The 25704-nt window shown below is 41.9% G+C and overlaps 1 protein-coding gene across 1 annotated transcript; it reads right to left on the bottom strand.

Moving 5' to 3' along the window:
• Positions 1 to 232: 232 nt before the first annotated feature.
• LOC112247281 (disintegrin and metalloproteinase domain-containing protein 17-like) lies at positions 233 to 25558 on the bottom strand. The gene is made up of 19 exons (XM_024415995.2): positions 25349 to 25558; positions 21210 to 21342; positions 20291 to 20424; positions 20085 to 20173; positions 19146 to 19314; positions 15624 to 15754; positions 13330 to 13416; positions 12783 to 12908; positions 12365 to 12509; positions 12136 to 12227; positions 11541 to 11693; positions 11227 to 11426; positions 10281 to 10384; positions 9801 to 9935; positions 7820 to 7950; positions 7497 to 7575; positions 7269 to 7357; positions 6949 to 6990; positions 233 to 714 (listed from the first exon to the last, which is right to left on the bottom strand). Exons 1-19 carry the CDS (start codon positions 25455 to 25457, stop codon positions 316 to 318), a joined length of 2547 nt encoding a protein of 848 aa, XP_024271763.1. The 5' UTR covers positions 25458 to 25558; the 3' UTR covers positions 233 to 315.
• Positions 25559 to 25704: the final 146 nt, after the last annotated feature.

Below are 25704 nucleotides of genomic sequence, written 5' to 3'. Positions count from 1 at the left end.
TAATACAGGTAACGAGTGGAGGACAGAGGAGCCTCTTAAAGAAGTTACAGGTCCGTGAGAGCCAGAAATCTTGCTTGTTTGTAGGTGACCAAATACTTATTTTCCACCATAATTTGCAAATAAATTCATTAAAAATCCTACAATGTAATTTTCTGGATTTTTTTTTTCATTTTATCTGTCATAGTTGAAGTGTACCTATGATGAAAATTACAGGCCTCTCTCATCTTTTTAAGTGGGAGAACTTGCACAATTGATGGCTGACTAAATACTTTTTTGCCCCACTGTACAAACATGTTCCCTCAGCACTGGGACTCTTTACTGTTCACCATACAGGTTTGCCTCGAGGCGGGGCTTGTCGTGGCTGCCCGACCGTGGCGTGCTCCACTCTGCCGTCAGGTCCTCGTAAGACGACTTGGTGGCGTTGGAGCCTCCGGGTGGAGGGAAGTCGTCTTCATCCGGGTCGAGGTGAGAATCGCAGCTGGGATCCTCCTGTATGGTGGCCATCCGCAGGCCCTCCCCCACCACGACCACCCCACTTCCCGGGCCAGAAGCCAAGCCTGGGGCACTGATGCTGCCTGAGGCAGGTGGGCCCGTCGGGGGTAGAGAAGGGAGGGAGTGGAGAAGAATCCGAGTGCCGGAGGAGGAGGTTGGAGGCGTAGGTGGCTTGATGACGACGACAGAGGCCGTCTCGAGGCTGCTCAGCATCTCTGCTTTCTGAGGGTATGACAGGAGGACAGCAGGGTCAGGTTTGTGTTTGACTAATCCACTGCCTGACTGTATCCTTTTGAACTCAATTCAGTTGATCTTTAATGGTCTGGTCACACCATTACAACTGAATAGCCCAAAAACAAACAACTCAGACACTCTGGCTCCAAACAAGGTCTACACTCTGCCTTTTATAAAGACAACACGGCTCTTCTCCTCACATACATCGCGCATCCTTGTGACACGCCGGCAGCGTGCACCCTGGCCCCGCCCCCCCAAACCCACTCCCCTAAAAGGTGGAGCTGTACCAAATACAGGTACCTTCACCATCCTCTGCAGTTCCGCGAGGGGCCAAGGCTTTGGGGGGGGGGCAGAACAGCTCATTGTAACGGAATTATCTCAGTTTACTATTATTTATCCTTTATTTCACCAGGGAAGTCATATTGAGATTTATTTTTCAAGAGAGCCCTGTGAGGCCATCAGACGTACTACCTTCTGGAACTCATTCATGTCGCTTCTGGGCCAAGTACAGCCCAGTTTCAAATTCATTCCTGAACTCTTGCCCCTAGGCACTTCGTGTAAATGTGAAAAGATTCAATGGGTAATAGCATATGGTTGTCACGCCAACTTGCTCTCTTACAGACTTGGTGGAATCTTCACCCCATACTGCTTACAACTATGAAGTCCTTTCAGATCTAGGGGATCTGGGCTAGAGTCAGGCTCAACAGGGGGATCTGGGATAGGGTCAGGGTTAGGCTAGGGCTGTTGCAGTGGCCGTATTACCGCCACACCGGCAGTCATGAGTCATGACTGCAGTCAAATTTGACGTGACCGTTGAGTCATGGTGATATCCTCTTATCCACTCTGGACATGTATTGGTAGTAAATCAAATCAAATCAAATTTTATTTGTCACATACACATGGTTAGCAGATGTTAATGCGAGTGTAGCGAAATGCTTGTGCTTCTAGTTCCGACAATGCAGTAATAACGAGCAAGTAATCTAACTAACAATTCCAAAAAAAAACTACTGTCTTATACACAGTGTAAGGGGATAAAGAATATGTACATAAGGATATATGAATGAGTGATGGTACAGAGCAGCATAGGCAAGATACAGTAGATGATATCGAGTACAGTATATACATATGAGATAAGTATGTAAACCAAGTGGCATAGTTAAAGTGGCTAGTGATACATGTATTACATAAGGATGCAGTCGATGATATAGAGTACAGTATCAACGTATGCATATGAGATGAACAATGTAGGGTAAGTAACATTATATAAGGTAGCATTGTTTAAAGTGGCTAGTGATATATTTACATAATTTCCCATCAATTCCCATGATTAAAGTGGCTGGAGTAGAGTCAGTGTCATTGACAGTGTGTTGGCAGTAGCCACTCAATGTTAGTGGTGGCTGTTTAACAGTCTGATGGCCTTGAGATAGAACCCAACTAGTAGTAGTTGTAGTAGTAGTAGATAGTACCCAACTCACTAATGATCATCAGGTCGCTAATGGCCTGGTACTCAGGACTCTAATGTCCCTCTAACCACTCTGACATCAATGTAATACAATCGAAAATCACAACAAACATCATCAAAACACTGCTTTTAAAACTCAACTTACTGTGATTGATCAATTTGAAGAAAGTTCAACAACAGTTTGAAAACGAATGGAAAACATGGTCGTTGTGGATGTTGTTTTAAAGCCTATTAAAGCCTAACAACTAAAATGGACAGCACTTTCTAAGGGGATGATTAAATCAAAACATGCAAACGGAACGTGACGGAACAGGTCATTGTAACTCAAATATCCCAGTTACTATTATTTATCCTTTATTTCAAAATGTAAAGTGTTGGTCCCATGTTTCATGAGCTGAAATAAAAGATCTTAGAAATGTTCCATACACACAAAAAGCGCATTTTTCTCAATTTTTGTGACCAAATTTGTTTACATCCCTGTTAGTGAGCATTTCTACTTTGTGAAGATAATCCATCCACCTGACAGGTGGCATATCAAGAAGCTGATTAAATAGCGTGTTGGGGACAATAAAAAGCCACTCTAAACTGTGCAGTTTTGTCACAACACAATGCCACATATCTCAAGTTGAGGGAGAGTGCACTTGGCATGCTGAATGTAGGAATGTCCACAAGAGCGGTTTCCAGATCATTTAATGTTAATTTCTCTACAATAAGCTGCATCCAAAGTCGTTTTAGAGAATTTGGCAGTACGTCCAACCGGCCTCACAACCACAGACCACGTGTATCCATGCCAGCCCAGGACCTCCACATCTGGCTTCTTCACCTGCAGAATCGTCTGAGACCAGCCACCTGGACAGCTGATAAAACTGAGGAGTATTTCTGTCTGTAATAAAGACCTTTTGTGGGTGGGCCAAGCTCCCAAGTGTGGTGGGCTATCTCATGAATCTGATGTATTTAGGTGAGCGGACACCTGGGGCGATTGATTTGTGAGTTGCCCTTCGTGCCCGCTCCCATACCCTAGAAGTGTTTATTTCTTAGTGACTCATTTGTATACAGGTAGACCAGAAAAGCCACATCCCTGATTGGCAGATGAGTGGCAACCCTGATTAGAAGCATCTGTTGTTCTTTACAAATGCTGTTTTTAATTTTGAAATTCTACCTACACACTGAAAAAAGCTGTAAAGCCAAAACGTTGTGTACATTATCCTTGATGCAGTGAAAATAAATTACAAAATGTTATTGGTCAGGGAGGTGACCAAGAACCGGATGGTCCCTTTGACAGAGCACCAGAGTTCCTCTGTGGAGATGAGAGAACCTTCCATCTCTGCAGCACTACACCAATCAGGCCTTTATGGTAGAGAGGCCAGACAGAAGCCACTCCTCAAATCAAATCAAATTTAATGCTTGTGCTTCTAGTTCCAACAATGCAGTAATAACCAACGAGTAATCTAACACTTCCAAAACTACTACCTTATACACACGTGTAAAGGGATAAAGAATATGTACATAAAGATATGAATGAGTGATGGTACAGAACGGCATAGGCAAGATGCAGTAGATGGTATCGAGTACAGTATATACATATGAGATGAATAATGTAGGGTATGTAAGCAAAGTGGCATAGTTAAAGTGGCTAGTGATACATGTATTACATAAAGATGCAGTAGATTTTATTTTTTTACCTTTATTTAACTAGGCAAGTCAGTTTAGAACAAATTCTTATTTTCAATGACGGCCTAGGAACAGTGGGTTAACTGCCTGTTCAGGGGCAGAACGACAGATTTGTACCTTGTCAGCAACCTTCTGGTTACTAGTCCAACGCTCTAACCACTAGACTACCCTGCCTCCCCAGATGATATAGAGTACAGTATATACATATATGAGATGAGTAATGTAGGGTATGTAAACATTATATTAAGTAGCATTGTTTAAAGTGGCTAGTGATATATTTGTTTTCCTCAATAAAAAGGCACATGACAGCCCGTTTGGAGCCCTAAAGGCACTTAAAGACTCTCAGACCATGAGAAACAAGATTCTCTGGTCTGATGAAACCAAGACTAGGAAACTAGTCAGGATCGAGGCAAAGATGAACGGAGCAAAGTACAGAGAGATCCTTGAGCGCTCTGGAGCAGGTTCTTAGACTGGGGCGAAGGTTCATCTTCCAACAGGTCAACAAGCCTAAGCACACAACCAAGACAACGCAGGAGTGGCTTCGGGACAAGTCTCTGAATGTCCTTGAGTAGCCCAGCCAGAGCCTGGACTTGAACTGGATCGAACATCTCTGGAGACCTGGAAATAGCTGTGCAGGGACGCTCCTCATCCAACCTGACAGAGCTTGAGAGGATCTGCAGAGAATAATGGGAGAAACTTCCCAAATACAGGTGTGCCAAGCTTGTAGTGTTAGTTCGCCACTATGGCCTCTTTATTGCCTTACCTCCCTAATCTTACTTCATTTGCGCACACTGTATATAGACTTTTCTACTCTGGTATTGACTGTATATTTGTTTATCCCATGTGTAACTCTGTGTTGTTGTTTGTGCCGCACTTCTTTGCTTTATCTTGGCCAGGTCGCAGTTGTAAATGAGAACTTGTTCTCAACTGGCCTACCTGGTTAAATAAAGGTGAAATAAATCAAATAAATAAAAATATCCAAGAAGACTCGAGGCTGTAATCGCTGCCAAATGTGCTTCAATAAAGTACTGAGTAAAGGGTCTGAATACTTATGTAAATGTAATATTTACATTTTTTATTTAAAAAATGTTTAAAAAATGTTTGTGCTTTGACATTATTGTGTGTAAATCGATGAGGGAAAAAAATGATTTAATCAATTTTAGAATAAGGCTCTAACGTAACAAATTGTGGAAAAAGTCAAGGGGTCTGAATACTTTCCAAATGCACTGTAGAAAAGAGGAGAATATATTCTTTCCAATGCTGTTAACTTCCTTTCTCAACTTCTAATATTGAGCAAATGACACACTCACTGGCGTTTGACATAGGCGTTGAAAAAGCACCCACGAGTACTAGGCATGGCAAATGCCTTGGCTGATGGTAAGCTTTCTTGACTTACGACTCTATTTCATCCGTATCGCACCAGTTCAGCTTTACAGCATGATTGAAAGGCAATGTTCCTTCATTAGACTGCATTCACGGTAAACGCTGCATATGTCGGCTCAAATCGGAAATTACATTTACATTTCTGTCATGCAATCTGTAGTCCTTAACATCTTGCCAACACATGGCCGACCTTTGACTAACCAGCTAAATGGCTGCTATTAGATGTGTGTTTTCAGTTTATTTATTTTTTTTACCTTTATTTAACTAGGCAAGTCAGTTAGTGGGTTAACAGTGGGTTAACTGCCTGTTCAGGGGCAGAACGACAGATTTGTATCTTGTCAGCTTGGGGATTTGAACTTGCAACCTTCTGGTTACTAGTCCAACTCTCTAACCACTAGGCTACCCAGTTACCTATCTACATAAAAAGGCTGTTAGTTTACAATTACTTTTCTAATTATAATGTGGGGAGGTCAAAATAATAAATCTACCAAATCTATTGGTAGTTAATTACTTCTCCTTGCCGTTCACCTGAAAAGACCTGCTAACAAAAGACCTTGCTAACATATGATGGTGGTCCCTGGGTCTCCGGTTTGCCTGGACAGGGGTCCCTGGGCAAGAAAAGACAACATGCTCTGTAGTAGTCTGAGTTCTCTAAAAGGGATAGCGTGTTATAGTGAGTGTGACTTCAAAGTTCAAACCTAGAACACGTGGACAGTGGTGAACATGGGAGGGCATAGGACTTATGTTGTGGAAGTTCATGGCATAGTCATGACAGACTTACGCTGGGGAAGTTCATGTTTTAGTCATGACGTGACAGACTTACGCTGAGGAAGTTCATGTTTTAGTCATGACAGACTTACGCTGGGGAAGTTCATGTTTTAGTCATGACAGACTTACACTGGGGAAGTTCATGTTTTAGTCATGACGGACTTACGCTGGGGAAGTTCATGTTTTAGTCATGACGTGGCAGACTTACGCTGGGGAAGTTCATGTTTTAGTCATGACGTGAGACTTACGCTGGGGAAGTTCATGTTTTAGTCATGACGTGAGACTTACGCTGGGGAAGTTCATGTTTTAGTTATGACGTGAGACTTACGCTGGGGAAGTTCATGTTTTAGTCATGACGTGAGACTTACGCTGGGGAAGTTCATGTTTTAGTTATGACAGACTTACGCTGGGGAAGCTCATGTTTTAGTCATGACGTGAGACTTACGCTGGGGAAGTTCATGTTTTAGTTATGACGTGGCAGACTTACGCTGGGGAAGTTCATGTTTTAGTCATGACGTGAGACTTACGCTGGGGAAGTTCATGTTTTAGTCATGACGTGGCAGACTTACGCTGGGGAAGTTCATGTTTTAGCCATGACGTGGCAGACTTACGCTGGGGAAGTTCATGTTTTAGTCATGACGTAGCAGACTTACGCTGGGGAAGTTCATATTTTAGTCATGACGTAGCAGACTTACGCTGGGGAAGTTCATGTTTTAGTCATGACGTGAGACTTACGCTGGGGAAGTTCATGTTTTAGTCATGACGTGAGACTTACGCTGGGGAAGTTCATGTTTTAGTCATGACGTGGCAGACTTACGCTGGGGAAGTTCATGTTTTAGTCATGACGTGGCAGACTTACGCTGGGGAAGTTCATGTTTTAGTTATGACAGACTTACGCTGGGGAAGTTCATGTTTTAGTCATGACGTGGCAGACTTACGCTGGGCTTGGTGTTCTCATACTCCTTCTCCAGATTTTTATCCTACAGAAATGAAACAGAAAGCATGCCATTAGTGTATCAGCAATATACATTAATTTGTCTTAAATCAACCATGTGGTGGGCTTCAAATATTATTATACAACATGCCAATATGAAGACCCTTTTATCCAAAGCGACTTAGTATCATCCGTGCATACATTTCACTTATCGGTGGTCCTGGGAATCGAACCCATTATCCTGGCGTTGCAAGCACCATGCTCCACCAATTGAGCAACAGAGGACAACATGTAAAGACAGACATGCTCAGTAAGGTGTCTCACCACACAGTGCACCAGGATACTGAGAGGGATCCAGAAAATCAGAGAGAACACCACCACTGAGGCCACGATGTTGTCTGCCAGGAACTTCCCTACAAGAGGGAGACCGAGAGAAAAAGACAAACTCCAACCAGCCTTTCAAATAAACTCCAAGCTAGTCCAACTGGACCTCCAAGCTAGTCCAACTGGACCTCCAAGCTAGTCTAACGCCAACATTGCATCCCAACTCACCGAAAGTGTTGATGTCCAGCTTGTCGATGAAATCCCACAACCTCTCGATCACATCCTGAACTTGCTTCATGCATTTGCCCTGAAACAAACAGACAAATCAATATATCATAATTGTCAGCCAATTTAAATAGAACGTGGTAACACTCCCTGTAGGACCAATACCATCTATTCAAAACATTCTCTTCGTGTAAAAATGTATTTTATTATTATTTTAAAATGGATTTATTGACGTGAAATGTGTTGAAACTCTGAATAAAGGCGGAGTCCATTCAGTGTGAGTAGAGGTGAAAGGTCAATGCTAATGGAAGAGGTCAGTCACTCACGCCCTCATCACAGAAGCCCACGGTGCAGGGTTTCCCCTTGCGCAGGTACAGGAAGTTCTGGTCCTTTTTGACGAAGGGAGTGCAGGTGCCATTTTTGTCCCGGCAGCAGACCTTACACGAATTGACCAGCTCTGGGAGAGTAAAGGGAGGTCAGTTAGGTTCAAAGACAACCTGGTGCTATACTATTATCTGTATCTTTCTCCAAATGTCCTTTACAGTGCCTTAATATCCCTGGACTTATTCCACATTTTGTTGTGTTACTGCCTGAATTCAACATTTATTATTAAATTGATTATTTTTTCCTTACCCATCTACACACAACACCCCATAATGAAATGTTAGCACATGTATTGAAAATTAAATACAGAAATATCTCATTTACATAAGTATTCACAACACTACAAACTGAGTTCTGGTGCATACAATTTCCTTTGATCATCCTTGAAATGTCACTATAACTTGATAGTTATAATGTCACTATAACCAATTCATTTGTTTGGACATGATTTAGAAAGAAACACCTGTCTATCTATACAACATGTCAGTGCAGAAACTATACCATGAAGTCCAAGGAACTGTTCTTAAATCTCAGAGAGATAATTGTGATGAGGCATATATCTGGGGAAGGGTATAAAACTACTTCTAGAATGTTGAAAGTTTCCAAGAGCACAGTGTTCTCCATCATTGGGAAAGTAAAACATATGGAACTACCCAGACTGATTAGAGCTGGCCATCTGACCAAACTGAGCCTCCGGGCAAGAAGGACCTTGGTCATGGAGGTGACCAAGAACCCAATGACCACTCTGACAGTACTACAGAGTTCATTGACTGAGATGGGAGAACCTGCCAGAAGAACAACAGTCTGTACAGCACTCCACCAATCTGGAAGAGCGGCAAAACGGAAGCCAGTCCTAAAAAAAGAAGAACATGACAGCACGCCTGGAGTTTGCAAAAAGTCACGTGAAAGACTCAGAGCACAAGGCAAAATGGTCTGATTGAAAAATGTAATTCTCTGGCCTGAATGCAAAGCCAGGCTCTGCTCATCGCATGTCTAAAACCATCCCTACCATGAAGCATGGTGCTGGCAGCATCATGCTATGGGAATGCTTTTCAGTGGCAGAGACTGGGAGACTGGTGAGGATAGAACAACCTTAGACGGTGGCAAAGATTTACATTCCAACAGGACATTGACCCCAAGCATACAGCCAAAGCAAAGCTGGAAAAACTTCAGAACAATAATGTGAAAGTCCTTAAGAGGCACAGCCGAAGGCCAAACTTGTATTCCATTGAAAATATGTGGAAAGACTTGAAGATTGCTGTTCACTGCCACTCTCCATCGAACATAACAGTGTTTGAGAAAATCTGCCAAGAATAAAATGGGAGAGAAGACCCAAATCCAGATGCAAAGCTGATGCAGACATACCCAAGACGACTCAAAGCTGATGCAGACATACCCAAGACGACTCAAAGCTGATGCAGACATACCCAAGACGACTCAAAGCTGATACAGACATACCCAAGACGACTCAAAGCTGATACAGACATACCCAAGACGACTCAAAGCTGTAACTGCCGCTAAAGGTGCTTCTATAAAGTATTAACTCAGGGGTGTCCAGAAACTCAAATGTCCAGACATTTCTTTAAACATGTTTTCACTTTGTCATTTTGGGGTATTGTGTGAGGGTGGGTGAGAAAAAATCAATTGAATCCATTTTGAATTCTGTCTGTAACACTACAAAATGTGGAATAAGTCAAGGGGTATGAATACTTTCTGAAGGCACTGTACAGTATATTGGCAGAAATCAAATTTAAGGCTTTGCGTTTCGAACATTAATTTAAACTTGAAGCCTCAAATCAAATAAAGAACAAAACCTTTAATGCAAAGATATTGGGTCCACCCATAGAGATAGAAATACAACTATAGAGAGGCTCTATGAGTACACCATGGTACTGTACAGTGGTGTATGTGAGAGGGTTGTACCATTACAAGCACAGGGCTGCAGGTTCTGCACAGCCTCACAGAAGGTCATGCACTCCCCATCGCTGCACCTCCCACTGTCCACACAGATGGTATTGTCCGGAGCGTTGTCTGGGTTTGGGCACTCACTGCTCTTACCTAAGGTTTTGAGAAGGCGGCGGGGAGAGAGAACATCAAAGAAATTGAGATTCTCCCTCAAGGAGTCAGTCAAATACCCAAACTGATGTCTCAACAGCAAGACCTGGAGACCTAGCCAGCTAGAGGATGTTGATCCAAAATATCACTTACATAGCAGATAATGGTTAGTTGTCCAGTTGAATAGGAGTATATTTATTTTTCTTTAAACAGGGGTGAGTCCCATTGAGAACAACATATTTTACTAGGGAGCCCTGTATTACAAAGCATCAATGATCAATAAAAAATAAAATCACATCGGTCTGTTTAGTCGTGGCTATCCTGTGTATGAACAGTAGGGGAGGTTACCTGTGCAGAGGGACATGCCCTTACAGGTGGCGTTGATTGGCTCCTGGCACGGCTTGCCTGCCTGCTGAAACTTGCAGTTCTTACAGCATGGACTGTTCCTGTCACTGGATGTACCCGGACATAGAAAACAATAACTTCAGTTTCCATGTGGGGAATGTCACTAAGCATCATAGTAGTGTGAATGCACTGGCACTGTGATGATAGAGAGGAAGGTTACTGGATAGTATGTTCAAGGTCCAATGCAGCCATTTTTATCTCAATATCAAATCCTTTCTGGGAAACAATAAAGTACCTTACTGTGATTATTTTCAATTAAAATGGTAAAAAAAAAAAAAAAAAAATGTAAATAGCTTCTTAGCAAAGTGCAATTTCTCAAGCAAGAATTTTGCTAGGACTGTCTGGGAGTGGTCTGAGTGGGGAGGGGAAACCTGAAAACAACCTGTAATTGGCAGAGCGGTTTGGAACTCTCTCTCTTATTGGTCTATTAACTAATTTACCACCTGGTGGTGTCACCAGGCAGGCAAAAACTGCCAAAAGAGGCTGAAATTTCAGGCTGTCTTTTCAAACAGCTTTTACACTAAAACGGCTTCATGGTCATTTTCACAGTATTATTCCAACCAGTGTGAAAATGTATATAAAACACAGGAAGGAAAAAATTATAATCACATTTTTGAGAGCACTGGGCCTTTAAACACACACAAAAGAACTGCAATGTCAGTTTACTTTATTAGTTTACTGTATATTATGAAATTGACATGATTCGGTATGTAACCATGTTGTAACTTCTACATGACACTGCAAACTAAATTTCCCCAAGGGGACAATAAAGTCAGCCAGTAAGTAAAGAAAGGCAGGAATTCACTGAAGCCTTTGTAAATGTCATCCTGCCATATGAATTACTGCACTCAGAGGTGGCCATTTTGGGCCGAGTGTGGCGGGTTTCTACCTGCACTGGGACTCGGGCCTGAACTTGCAGTCGGCGGAGCAGCACTGGTCGTCGTTGAGGTGCAGCAGGCCCGGGTCGCACTCCTCCCCTTCCTCAACGCGCAAGTTCCCACACACCTTGCTGTTCCTCTCCTTGAAGCAGATGGGAGCCTTGAGGCGCAGCGTCTTCCCTATGGAGATCTTACTGCAGTTGGAGAAACGCTGTGGGGAGAAGACAAATATAAAGGAAGGGAGGAAGGAAAGAATATAAGGTAAATGTCATGTGAGCATATATGAGTCATTTGACAGAAGATTTGAAGCACACAAGAGCATTACCCTGTTATTGTAGTGGTCCCCGCTCACAGCGATGGGGTACATGACAAACTTGCCCCCGTGGTCATCGCTAGGGGCGCAGTAGTGCATGCTGTCAGGGTCGTGCTCAGCTCCAAAGTTGTGGCCCAGCTCATGGGTTGTCACCAAATCTGCTTCCTGGTGATGGGAGAAAAAAAATAAAAAATAAAACTTAATGCTTGGAAACCATATATTGACTTGCAACAATTAATAAAGAAATGACATATCTATTATCTTTGGGATATAAAAGCATGTAAATATCTGAGGAGCAGTGACTTGAAGAGGGTCTTGTAAGGTCTAAGTCATTAATTTTAGTGATGCATACGGCTGCCTACTCAACCCATGACCCAACACAATGTGCCCCACAGGTTATTCTATCCATGTGTCATTAGACAACATCTCCAACCATCATCTTGACTGAGTACTGCCCATCATCTGACCTATGACCTATGACCCAGAAAGATGTCATGAATTATGCAATACAGGGAGTTGTTCAGTCCTGGTTCTAGTTTATTCGATAGAGGGTGCAGAAGCCATAGAAATAGCATGGCTGGATTCAGATACTCAATGAGGAACCTACCTTGGTTAGAATGGTTTTGCCATAATTCTTAGTGCTGGTTAAACCAGTGTTGAGGAAACTGGGGTTCTTAACGGAACTAGATGGAAAGAAAGCTGCAGAAAACAAAAAAAAGAAATCAGACTAGAAATATAGGAGCAATCTCTTGAGAATCTATCACACCATTATCAAAACACTAATCATAGTTATTTGGTCAGAATTGAGAGGACCTCTGTGAGAGGCTAAGCCTTACGTTTAGGGCAGAGGCCCCCCATAGCCTGGGCTTTAGAAGGGGCCACGTAAGCCAAGCCCAGTGTCCCTTCATCAAAGTCCTGATAGGTGAACAGGTGGGCAAGGCACACAGTGCTAGCATTGTCCGCTATGTCCGTGCTAAATTGCTGCAGAGAAAAGAGGTATTGAAAAATGAATGAGAAGAAAATACTAGTCATTACAAGCCAAAAGTATCCCCAAGGTGAGAGTGTTTGTTGTCAATCATGTTTAGGCCCGTTCAAGTAAATGTTATTGAAGATTCTACAACATAAAGTTCATACAGTGACCCCCCCCCCAAAAATGTGACTTCATGTATTCCCTACCTACAGACAACAGAACACTGTACAGGCTACACTCTGTAATGGCATCTGAGTAGATTAGAGTCAGTAGCAGTGTCTCACTTCCAGCAGTTTCTTGACGTCCCACACCTCCTTGCCTTGGATGGGGCTTCCATTCATGTTGTAGTGGGTCCAGTCCGGCCCAGCCTGGCCAAGCGGCGCTCTGGTCGGCTCCTTGTTGATGATGATCTACAACCAGGACATTACAACTTCTTAAACCCAATTAAGGTTACAGCACGTACTACAGTCCCCATAATGCTCTGCACAAGATATTATGGTCTGGAGAAGCTATGGATCATAGACCGCCACATTTATTCAGTGAGGCGGTGGTTTCGTAGTAGACGCAGTGTTGCCATTCATTCCCACACAAAGAGCTTCCACGGTCTGCTCCAAAAATGCTTTTCCAATTAGGGTACTACAGTTATGCTCAGCTTAATTTCTTAACCCAGCACTGACACACAACACACTGAGCTATGGTGTCACTAGTGATATGGAATGATTGGCATGGAAATGACAACACCAAATGACAACATGCCAAATATTTGCTTACAACTACTACAACAATTACAACTACTACCAACTCACACACACAGTCAGCAAATAGTCCCACCTGTTGGATCTGAACACCGTATCCTGTAAACTCATCATCCCAGGTTGTGTTCCTGTACATGTCGTCCACTCTGTCAATCAACTCAATCTGGGGTAAACAGACAGTATTAGCACAAACCCAGATGATGCCTGTTCCTGAACAGTGGTTCGTTGCAGCACTACACAATTCCAAATGGACCTCATGGCTCTACTTTCAGGCACTTCATGAAGGTTTAAAACACGTCTCAAACTCATTCCACGGCGGTGTCTGCGGGTTTTCACTCCTCCCTTGTACTTGATTGATGAATTAAAGGTCACTAATTAGTATAGAAATCCTCTCACCCGCTTGTTTAAGTCTTAATTGAAAGGAAAAAACAAAAACTAGCCGACACTAGAGCTGTGTTCGAATACTCACACTAACCCCATTACGCATACTATTTGTGATGTAAATTAAGTCTGTAATATGCTTATTTGTCATAAACTCAGCAAAAAAGAAACGTCCTCTCAATGTCAACTGCAGCTGTATTTCCACACTATGAGGTTGGAATAATACTGTGACTTTTTTGAAAATTATGATAATGCCCTGTTAGTTTAAGAGCAGTTTGAAGAGAACGCCTGAAATTTCAACCTGTTTTGGTGACATCACCAGGCAATAACTTAGTTAATAGACAAATAAGAAAGAGTTCCCAACATTGTTGGTAAATCATTAATTAGGGTTCAGATGGACCTGCAAACTATATTGTTAGGGTATCTGAAAAACCATGATCAGTCAATGGGAAATATCATTAGTCTTGCGTAAAGTATTTATTTTTAAAGCAATATCGGTAGAAATGTTACAAATAGGGAGGTTCAGGAGCCTCGTAAGACATCACAGTAAAATGGAGGGATGTATTGCAGAAGGAAATTGTTAAATGGCGTTATACTGTGAAAGATGGGTTAATCTGTGGACATGGGAGGATTGGAGTTATACTGTGAAAGATGGGTTAATCTGTGGACATGGGAGGATTGGAGTTATACTGTGAAAGATGGGTTAATCTGTGGACATGGGAGGGTTGGCGTTATACTGGGAAAGATGGGTTAATCTGTGGACATGGGGGGATTGGAGTTATACTGTGAAAGATGGGTTAATCTGTGGACATGGGAGGATTGGAGTTATACTGTGAAAGATGGGTTAATCTGTGGACATGGGAGGGTTGGAGTTATACTGGGAAAGATGGGTTAATCTGTGGACATGGGGGGATTGGAGTTATACTGGGAAAGATGGGTTAATCTGTGGACATGGGGGGATTGGAGTTATACTGGGAAAGATGGGTTAATCTGTGGACATGGGAGGGCTGGAGTTATACTGGGAAAGATGGGTTAATCTGTGGACATGGGAGGATTGGAGTTATACTGGGAAAGATGGGTTAATCTGTGGACATGGGAGGGCTGGAGTTATACTGGGAAAGATGGGTTAATCTGTGGACATGGGAGGGCTGGAGTTATACTGGGAAAGATGGGTTAATCTGTGGACATGGGGGGATTGGAGTTATACTGGGAAAGATGGGTTAATCTGTGGACATGGGGGGATTGGCGTTATACTGTGAAAGATGGGTTAATCTGTGGACACCGGAGGGTTGGCATTAAAATCACAATGAATGGTGGATTGGCCGCTGTGGGTGAAAATCCAGCACTTGAAAAAAAGAGGAAAATAGGAATATATGTGTAATTATTTAACTACATACAGTATAATGTGTACATTAAGTATTGTTGTCTCTTAGTTTAGTATAATCAGGGTAGGGATGGTAGGGGGAAAGTATAAATAAATAAAAAGGGGATTAGAAATTATACAGAACAATTAAATTGATAGAACCCACAATCTGCAATATTAAATCTTTATTTGGTACATAATAGGCACTTACTATAGTATTTTTTTTATTTAACCTCTTGAGATGGGAATACCTGTTTTTTATTACTTTGTTCTCATCATGACAGAATGTTAAAATTAGGTGAAATAAAACTTTTTTTACCATCAAATTACACCACCCAAAAGGGACTAATTTCGTGGAATGCAGATTTTTTTGGGCACTGATCATTTAGACAATTCACGATGTAACAGGTACTCGCATCTTTCGAATTTCGGAAGAGGAAAGGACATTTGGCCCATAGACTTGCCCAGAAACTGGCTGCAAGTTTCCCTTTAGAGGGGTAAATACTTCGTTAGTCTCGTTAGTATCCTTTCTAACACGTCGCCCCGGAAAACTTAAAAATCGAACATCCGACACAATAATGCAAGATTTTAGATCTGGGTATCTGAGATTAGTTTGGGACTCTCACCAGGTAGTTGAGTGTAATGCTCTCCTCTCCGCGGCCCATGTGTTTGAAGAAGCGGTAGTCGGCCACCAGGGCTAGAGGACAGGTGTTCTTCTTGTGGTTGTGGGTCACTCTCTTCTCTCTGTGGAGGGAATCTATGATGGGAGGAAGGAAGGAGAGGAGAGAAACACTGTGAGAAGTCACAGCTGGGAGAATGAGTGAAATGAGGCCAGCACTTAAGTTCCAACTGTTCGGTGCCCTTGTATTCACATTCCGTTTGTCTATGAACTGATTTCATGCAGTATACTATACAGTGGCAAGAAAAGGTATGTGAACCATTTGGAATTACCTGGATTTCAGAATAAATTAGTCAAAGAAATTTGATTTGATCTTCATCTAAGTCACATCAATAGATAAACACAGTGTGCTTAAACTAATAACACAGAAATTATTGTATTTTTCTTGTCTATATTGAATGCATCATTTAAACATTCACAGTGTAGGTTGGAAAAAGTATATGAACCCCTAGGCTAACGACTTTTCCAAAAGCTAATTGGAGACAGGAGACGGCTAACCTGGAGTCCAATCAATGAGACGAGATTGGAGATGTTGGTTAGAGCTACCCTGCCCTATATTTTTTTTAAATGTATAAAAAAAAAATGGAGTTTGCTAGTCAGTCACAAGAAGCATTGCCTGATGTGAACCATGCCTCGAACAAAAGAGATCTCAGAATAATTTTTGTTGACTTGCATAAATCTGGAAAGGGTTATGAAGGGGTTAAACCAAGGCCTAATACCTTTAAAAAGGTTAATAAATTGTGTTATGATAAACTGTAAGGTCTCTTCGTCAAGGAGACTTGTGTGTGTGTGTGTGTATTAACACCTGTTTTGAGTGTTGTGCCCTTCAGACACTATCAGAAGGCGGAAACCGCCTACATTCATACTCCTCCTGTCTGGGCCCTACCTGGCTGAGGTTCTGAGAATATGACTGGTTTCCCGAGAACACAAGGCTGCCGCAGGCCTGATGAAAACAGTCACCTGTCAGAAGATGCTTGGACTCGTTCACCTTGTTATGCCTCCATTCTTGTGATGAAAGGTCAAGTTTCGGTCAAACCCAATTCTGAGCTTTTAATTGCTTACGAGGTGGTTGCTGCTGTCAGGGGGAGGTTAGAGTTATTAAAATGTTGTTGCCAGGGAAACTAACACAAGGAGGACTGGGAGAGGCTATATGAGTTACAGGATGTCTTAGACACTTTACAGAGCTATCATATACTGTACTCTGTACCAACTTCTGCCTACAATTGTTTTACTAAAAGATCATTTTAATACTTAAACAGAGTCTGTGTTTCCTTTCTACTACCAATATATAAGTTTGATAATTATATAGACCTGACCATCTGTTGAAGAAATTGACCAATAGTTACAAAAGTATCTCTAAAAGCCTTGATGTTCATCAGTCCATAGTAAGACAAATTGTCTATAAATGAAGAAAGTTCAGCACTGTTGCTACTCTCCTTAGGAGTGGCCGTCCTGTAAAGATGACTGCAAGAGCACAGTGCAGAATGCTAAATAAGGTTAAGAAGAATCCTCGAGAGTCAGCTAAAGACTTACAGAAATCTCTGAAACATGCTAACATCTCTGACGAGTCTACAATACGTAAAACACTAAACAAGAATGATGTTCATGGGAGGACACCACAGAAGAAGCCATTGCTGTCAAAAAAAACATTGCTGCACATCTGAAGTTCGCAAAAGAGCACCTGGATTTTCCACAGCGCTTCTGGCAAAATATTCTGTAGACAGATTAAACTAAATTTGAGTTGTTTGGAAGAAACACTCAACACGTGGAGAAAAAAAAAAAGGCACAGCACACCAACATAAAAACCTAATCCCAACTGTAAAGTATGGTGGAGGGAGCATCATGGTTTGGGGCTGCTTTGCTACCTCAGGGCCTGGACAGCTGGCTATTGTTGACAGAAAAATGTATTCCCAAGTTTATCAAGACATTTTGCAGGATAATGTTTGGCTATCTGTCTGCCAATTGATGCTCAACAGAAGTTGGGTGATGCAACAGGACAATGACCCAAAACAGAAGTAAAATCAGCCTGACCTCAATTTAAAATGCGGTGGCATGACCTCGAGAGTGGTTCACACCAGACATCCTAAGAATATTGCTGAACTGAAACAGTTTTGTAAAGATGAATGGACCAAAATTCCTCCTGACCATTGTACAGGTCTGATCCGCAACTACAGAAAACATTTGGTTGAGTTTATTGCTGCCAAAGGAGGGTCAGCCAGTTATTAAATCCAAGGATTTACATACTTTTTCCAACCTACACTGTGAATGTTTATACGGTGTGGTCAATAAAAACAAGAAAAACGTGAAATAGTTTGTGTTACTAGTTTAAGCAGACTGTTAGTCTTCTGTTGTGACTTAGATGAAGATCATATCAAATTGTATGACCAATTTATGCAGAAATCCAGGTAATTCCAAAGGGTTCACATACTTTTTCTTGACACTATTTGTTCAGAAGAGTAAAATTAAAAATGTAAGATATAGGCCCAGCTGATGAATTCTTTACTATAGAGTAATTTTCAGAACTGTCAGATTTCCAACTTTGTGTTTAGTCAAATGAATCAACACCACTTATTCTATGAGGAGGAAGACTGGCTGTGGCTTGTAGGATTCATCATTACAAGAATCTGTAATCAAAATAGCAAAGCACTACTTTCGGAATAAACGTTTTTATTAACCCTTATTTGAAATTCACAGGTTATTCCATCTGTAGAATAATAGCTTCTGCTCAGCTCAGAAGCCACATTGTACAGTATGTGTCAATTCAAACTAACTATGTTAATTCCCTTCCGACTACATCCATTTGGAGTGGGCCTGGTGTATCATACGTAGTGTGTGTCTTAGGCTACACATCACAGTCAGCAGCCCCCCCACAAAGACAAGTCAATCATGTGCTCTCCTTCCCTCCACAAGACCTCAGATTCTTCTGTAGAGAACCACAGCATGTGGGTGTACTCACTATGGCTTCCCCTCCGTGTATTACATACAACAGCTCTCATGAATTCTAATGCTTCTGTGGAGCTCATTCACCTCATTTTCCACACAGTTTTTTTGAAGAGGACATTGTCTTGAGTGCCTTCAGATTTCCCCCAGGTCATTGTCATGCTAATGAACTTTACATTTTACAGGCAGCACAAAGGAATCAGAGCTTTATATAACACCCTGTTTCCAGCCTATGGAACATAGGGTTTAGACATTAAAGGGTTTTTATTCATTGTGAGGCTGTGTGGGGACAAGATAGATTGGGCGCCCACCTACCTACTACCTCTTCTCCTCAAGGAATCATCTTCCTCCCTTTCCCTACCTCCTCACACTAAGGTTGTATAAGGTAGCTTCTAATGTTTGACTCCTACACACTTTTGCACACCACACACACAAGCACTCGGTCTATGCATATGAAACATACATAAATGGGGTGTCTCCTACTCTGTATGTAGGCCTATACTGTCGAACACACACACACACACCATACCCTCCCGTGCCTCTCCACCTCTGGCGGCCTCTGGTAGCAGGTCCTGGGCCCCAGCGTGGATGTATCCACACACCTTGGGCGAGGCCAGGCGACTGAGGTTCCGGATGTCCTCAGAGCGATATACCAACAGACGGCCATCGGGGGGCACCTCGGTGAACCTCCAAAGGGGCTGAGGAGAGAGGGAAGAGGGGGATGGAGAGAAAGAGGAATAAGAGAGAGAAAAAGAAAGAGAGAGCGAGAGAGGATGAAGGAGTAGGAGAAGTAGGATTGGTTAGATAAAGTATTTTACCAAAACAAAGGCTAGCGCTGGTTTATTTAGCTGATAGTTCTCTCTTTTTCCCAGCAACTGTTTTAAGACCCTTTTTCTGGTCTAATTTAAACCAAGGGGTTGGAACCGGAATTATTTTCCAATTGTTTCATTCTGAACAAAACCACCTTTTTCCCCGTTCCACTGTTCCTACCAGCAAAATAAAGGTCTGAACCGGTTGGATCTCAAAAAGAACTGGTTTATATCGTTCCTTTGACTTCCTTTTTAAACCTGTGAAATCAACCGTTTTTTTTTACATTTAGCTCATTATATTACTTCACCAATCAGTGCAGATAGAGCAGGTAGCCTAAACACACAGACATTGGCAAAGATTTTCAGCTTGCAGGTGGACACTGGAATACGCCTTTGAGTGAAAGAGCTTTGCATAGGAACTTTGTTGCTTTTTTTATGTGGGACAAAACAAAAAATGCCTGGAATGTAAAATAACATTATTAACCGGTTCCCTTTTAAAATAATGGTTCCATTCCGGAACAGTATGGATCACTCTCGTTCCAGGTTCCGTTTCAGTTCCTTGAAAAATGATTATTTTCTGTTTTTCTGTTCTGTTCCCTGAACCAGTTCCAACCCCTGCTTTAAAAACTTCAAAGCAGTGCTCCTGTTTTGGGATTTACCTCTACGTTGTACTCTATCTCCTCTGTCAGGATGTGGGCCGAGAACTCGTCCCCGTCTATGTGTGCCTGAACACGGGAGTGCTCCTCACCTACACACACACGAAGGTATTCTTCTCAGTACTCACTCTCTCACACACACAGAAATGGAAGCACACACACAAAATATTCCATATAAAACCAACAAAACAAATACCCTCCAGACTCACCTACAAGATGTCCAGTAAAGTAGTTCTGCAGCTGAACATCATAGCGGTCTTCCTTCCCTTGCTCATCTACAAACACAGCTTTGAAGTCCTCAGTGAACAAGTCTGTGTTAGTTGTCAAGTAAAGCTTAAAATGTCTGCGGAAAAAATAAATTACAGTTTGGTGGATAGAAACATGAGGAATGTACATATTCGGGTTTATTGAGGGTACAGATAACATTTTAACTTTGCCAATGGTCTGTTTCAATTGCACTGAAAATCCATGCACTCTAGTCATTAGGCCATGGCAATGATAAAAAGCCATTCCAGTAACAATGTAAAAACACATAGGGGTAGGACTTAGCAGGGAGGACTAGAACCTCTGAGAAAAGTTACAGATAATTGAGACAGTGAAAGTCTATTTCTCCAACCCCTAACATCATATGATCTTTCCTAAGCACTGGGCGGCATCAGAATGATCCAAAACCATTGAACATCAACTTGTTTTGCTTGCTTTTGAATGTTACATGAGTGGGTGGAAACGCCTCATTGAGTATAATGGGGTGTTAGCTGTTGTTCCCTTATATTTTAGTCATTTAGCAGATCCTCTTAGCTTAAGAGGTAGAAGTCCCATATTTTTTTTAACCTTTATTTAACTAGGCAAGTCAGTTAAGAACAAATTCTTATTTTCAATGAAGGCCTAGGAACAGTGAGTTAACTGCCTGTTCAGGGGCAGAACGACAGATTTGTACCATGTCATCTCAGGGATTTGAACTTGCAACCATTTAGTTTACTAGTCCAACTCTCTAACCACTAGGCTACCCTGTTTGTGTGTGTGCTTCCATTTCTGTGTGCATGTGTGCGTGTGTGTGTGTGTGTGTGTGTGAGTACTGAGAAGAATACCTTAAAATCGTGTGTAGCCTAGAGACTTTGTGCCACCTACCTCTTGAGGGCACTGAAGCTGACAATGCGCTCCAGCTGGGACTCTGTGTGGACGTCCCTCTTCCTGAGTGAGTGCTGCTGGAGGCCGGACACGGGCAGCACCTCAAAGTCAGACAGCAATGAGCTCAGAGCCTCTGGAATAAGGGAAGAGTCATATGAGGAGAGTGAGAGGGACAGTCCTATGTAGCTCAGTTGGTAGAGCGTGGCGCTTGCAACGGTAGGATAGTAGGTTCAATTTCCGGGACCACTTGTACATAAAACTTATGCATGCATGACTGTATGTCGCTTTGCATAAAAGCATCTGCTAAATGGCATGTTATCTCTATATCAGTACCAGAAAAAAGTTTGGACACACCTACTCATTCAAGGGTTTTTCTTTATTTTTTACTATTTTCTACATTGTAGAATGATCGTGAAGACAACATATATGGAATCATATATTAATCAAAAAACTTGTTAAACAAATCAAAATATATTATATTTGAGATTATTCAAAAGTTGCCACCCTTTGTGTAACCGAGGTGAAATGGCTAGCTTGTTAGCGGGGTGACGGCTAATAGCATTTCAATCGGTGACATCACTCGCTCTGAGACCTTGAAGTAGTTGTTCCCTTTGCTCTGCGCAATAGGTAACGATGCTTCGAGGGTGGTTGTTGTCAACGTGTGCAGAGGGTCCCTGTTTCGAGCCCAGGTAGGGGTGAGGAGAGGGACGGAAGCTATACAGTTACATTTGCACACTCTTTGCAGTCTCTCAACCAGCTTTATAAGGTAGTCACCTGAAATGCGTTTCAATTAAAAGGTGTTCCTTTGTGGGACTATCATTTGTTTTTTAACAGGACAATGACCCAACACACCTCCAGGCTGTGTAAGAACTATTTGACCAAGGAGGAGAGTGATGGAGTGTTGCATCAGATGACCTGACCTCCACAATCACCCGACCTCAACCCAATTTAGATAGTTTGGGATTAGTTGGACCGCAGAGTGAAGCAAAAGCAGCCAACAATTGCTCAGCATATTTGGAAACTCCGTCAAGACTGTTGGAAAAGTATTCCAGGTGAAGCTGGTTGAGAGAATGCCAAGTGTGCAAAGCTGTCATCAAGGCAAATGGTGGCTACTTTGAAAAATCTCAAATATATTTTGATTTATTTAACACTTTTTTGGTTACTCATTGATTCCATGTGTTATTTCATAGTTTTGATGTTTGGACACACCTACTCATTCAAGGGTTTTTGTTAATTTGTACTATTTCTACATTGTACAATAACAATGATGACAAACTATGAAATAACATATATGGAATCATGTAGTAACCAAAAAAAAAAAAATGTTGAATAAATCAAAATATATTTTATATTTGACATTCTTCAAAGTAGCCACCCTTTACTTTGATGACAGCTTTGCACACACTTGGCATTCTCTCAAACAGCTTCACCTGGAATGCTTTTCCAATAGTCTTGAAGGAGTTCCCACATATGCTGAGCACTTGTTGGCTGCTTTTCCAACCTGACAGGTTGCATCACTGACTGGTATGGCAACTGCTCGGCCTACGGCCGCAAGGCACTACAGGGGGTAGTGAGTACGGCCCAGTACATCACTGTGGCCAAGCTTCCTGCCACCCAGGACCTCTATACCAGGCGGTGTTAGAGGAAGGCCCTAAAAATTGTCAAAGACTCCAGCCACCCTAGTCATGTTCTCTCTGCTACAGCACGGCAAGCGGTACCGGAGTGCCAAGTCTAGGTTCAAGAGGCTTCTGAACAGATTCTACCCCCAAGCCATTAGACTCCTGAACACCTAATCAAATTGCTACCCAGACAATTTACATTGTCCCCTCCCCTCCTCTTTTACCCTGCTGCTACTACTCTCTGTTATTATCTATGCATAGTCACTTTAATAACTCTACCTACATGTACATAGTACCACAATTACCTCGACTAACATATTGCAGCAATACGACCATGAAGGCCTGATTCACGCAGTCTCCTCTGAACAATTGATGTTGAGATGTGCCTGTTACTTGAACTCAGTGAAGAATTGATTTGTTCTGCAATTCTATTTGGGCAGTTAACTCTAATGAACTTGTCCTCTGCAGCAGAGGTAACTCTGGGTCTTCCTTTCCTGCGGTGATCCTCATGAGAGCCAATTTAATTGTAGTACTTGATGGTTTTTACGACTGCATTTGAAGAAACTTTCAAAGTTCTTGAACTTTTCCAGATTGACTGACCTTCATGTCTTAAAGTAATGATGGACTGTCATTTCTCTTTGCTTATTTGAGCTGTTCTTGCCATAATATGGACTTGATCTTTTACCAAATAGGGCTATCTTCTGTATACCACCCCTACCTTGTCACAACACAACTGATTGGCTCAAATGCATTAAGGAAAGAACTTCCACAAATTAACAAGGCACACCTGTTAATTGAAATGCATTCCAGGTGGCTACCTCATGAAGCTGGTTAAGAGAATGCCAAAAGTTTCCAATCCTGTCATCAAGGCAATGGATGGCTACTTTGAACAATCTCAAAAATAAAATATATTTTCATTTGTTTAACACTAATTTGGTAACTACATGATTCCATGTGTGTCATTTCATAGTTGATGTCTTCACTATTATTCTACAATGTAGAAAATAGTCAAAATAAAGAAAAACCCTGGAATGAGTAGGTGTTTCCAAACCTTTGACTGGTACTGAACACACACACACACACACACGACTGAACTCCCGCAGTGTAACTCCAATAAAGTGAAAATGGTAACATTCAATATCATTGGTACAGTAACCGTACAGTGGTTACCAACCCTTGTCCCAATGAGCTTCAAATGTGCAGGCTTTGGTTCTAACCCAGCAGTAACACACCTGATTCATGTATTAATCATAGTCTTCCTGATTAGCTGAATCAGATGTGTTAGTGCTGGAACAAAACCCTGGTTTATTTTTAGTGACCTCTGCAGTAGCCTATACTCTACTCGCTCTGTGGCAAATAATATTGGATTGATGCAGCACTGATTAACAGTTAGTAGTCTAAAATACATTTTTACCATGAATCTTTCAGAGGATTCAGCCAAAATGGAACAGCCAAAATGGAAGTTTCTCACTTCCTCTTGAAAGCTGTCATGTAGCTACCGGTAGTTCCTTCCTGTCTAAAGGGCTCTACACAGTCTATGAAACAGATCCAACAGAGCGTAGTTCTACATACTTTTGCGAGGCTGAATTTTGTGTAGACTGTGAAATCCCTGTGGAGAGCCTTTAATGACACACAGCCTACAAATAGATTGTCAACACTGTCTTTGTGGGGTTAGTCAGAGCATTACACCTTCCTAATTAAAACAAATTGAGCATGGTTTAAATTTTAACTAGGTACTTAATTGTCATCCTCAGCCTGTGACAATTTCAAGCTATGGGCCTATATGGGCGGCAGGTAGCCTAGTGGTTAGAGCTTTGGGCCAGTAACTGAAAGGTTGCTTGATCGAACCCGAGCTGACAAGGTAAAAATATGTAATTCTGCCCCTGAACAAGGAAGTTAACCCACTGTTCCCAGGCCGTCATTGTAAATAAGAATTTGTTCTTAACTGATTTACCTAGTTAAATAAAAATAGACAAATACCAATCTTAATTTAACAAATTATTAACAAATTACTATGCGTACACGTTTGTTGTTTCAGCACATCACTACAGGTTATGTAAAACATTGAATTGCGATCTTGCTAGATAAGATTGGGAGCAAATGTATTATTCAACCCACAGGTTGCGCAGGTATTTGTTCCTGCCAGTGCCATACATCTGTAGCTAGTAACAAAATATGTCAGTTGAATCACAAGATGTGATGAGACTAGGATTGAAGATCACTGCTCTGGCACCACTGGAAAAGGAATAGCCCCCCTGTCTTGATTAATTTGAAAGCGCACAGTTGATGCTGAATACCAGACATTCCATCTTGCTAGATAGCGAGTAAGATTTTCTTCGGGACTTACTAACAACATTAGCTGTCTAGTTAACTAACAAACGAGTTATCTAGCGAACACTATCGTCAAACTTTAGCAATTGAAGATGTAGCTAACTAATAGCCTAATTTGCATACATTTGACTGACAGCTTGCTCCTCTAGAACATGTCTGCTAGCCACTAGCTAGGTTAACGTTACTCACCGAACTCTGTGTCATTTTCCCGTGTTTCTTCCTCAGTGGCCCTTGATTTAATCGCACAATTGACCCAACAAGAAGCCAAAAAGGTCACAAGTACCAGATACATCATCATGACGTTAAAAGCGCTTACTCCACCTGTGTCATTATTGCAAGTTGTTGATGAATAATGTCAACACACGAACCGTTAACCAGGCTAGGCAGAGCAGGTGTAGCACCGAGGTAAAATTAGTTTTATATTGGATATTCTGGTTCTCTCGTCAATAACTGTTGTACCAATCATGCCATCACTGGTGTAGTTGAGGATATTGGCAGATATAGGCCATATACCCACTTACTATTCCCATGGGCATTTGCGTGTA

This window comes from Oncorhynchus tshawytscha, unplaced genomic scaffold (genome assembly GCF_018296145.1).
Source record: "Oncorhynchus tshawytscha isolate Ot180627B unplaced genomic scaffold, Otsh_v2.0 Un_contig_1824_pilon_pilon, whole genome shotgun sequence".
Classification (NCBI taxonomy): domain Eukaryota; kingdom Metazoa; phylum Chordata; class Actinopteri; order Salmoniformes; family Salmonidae; genus Oncorhynchus; species Oncorhynchus tshawytscha.
The sequence above is the reverse complement of the archived record's forward strand: the minus strand, read 5'-3'. Positions and strand labels throughout refer to the sequence as shown.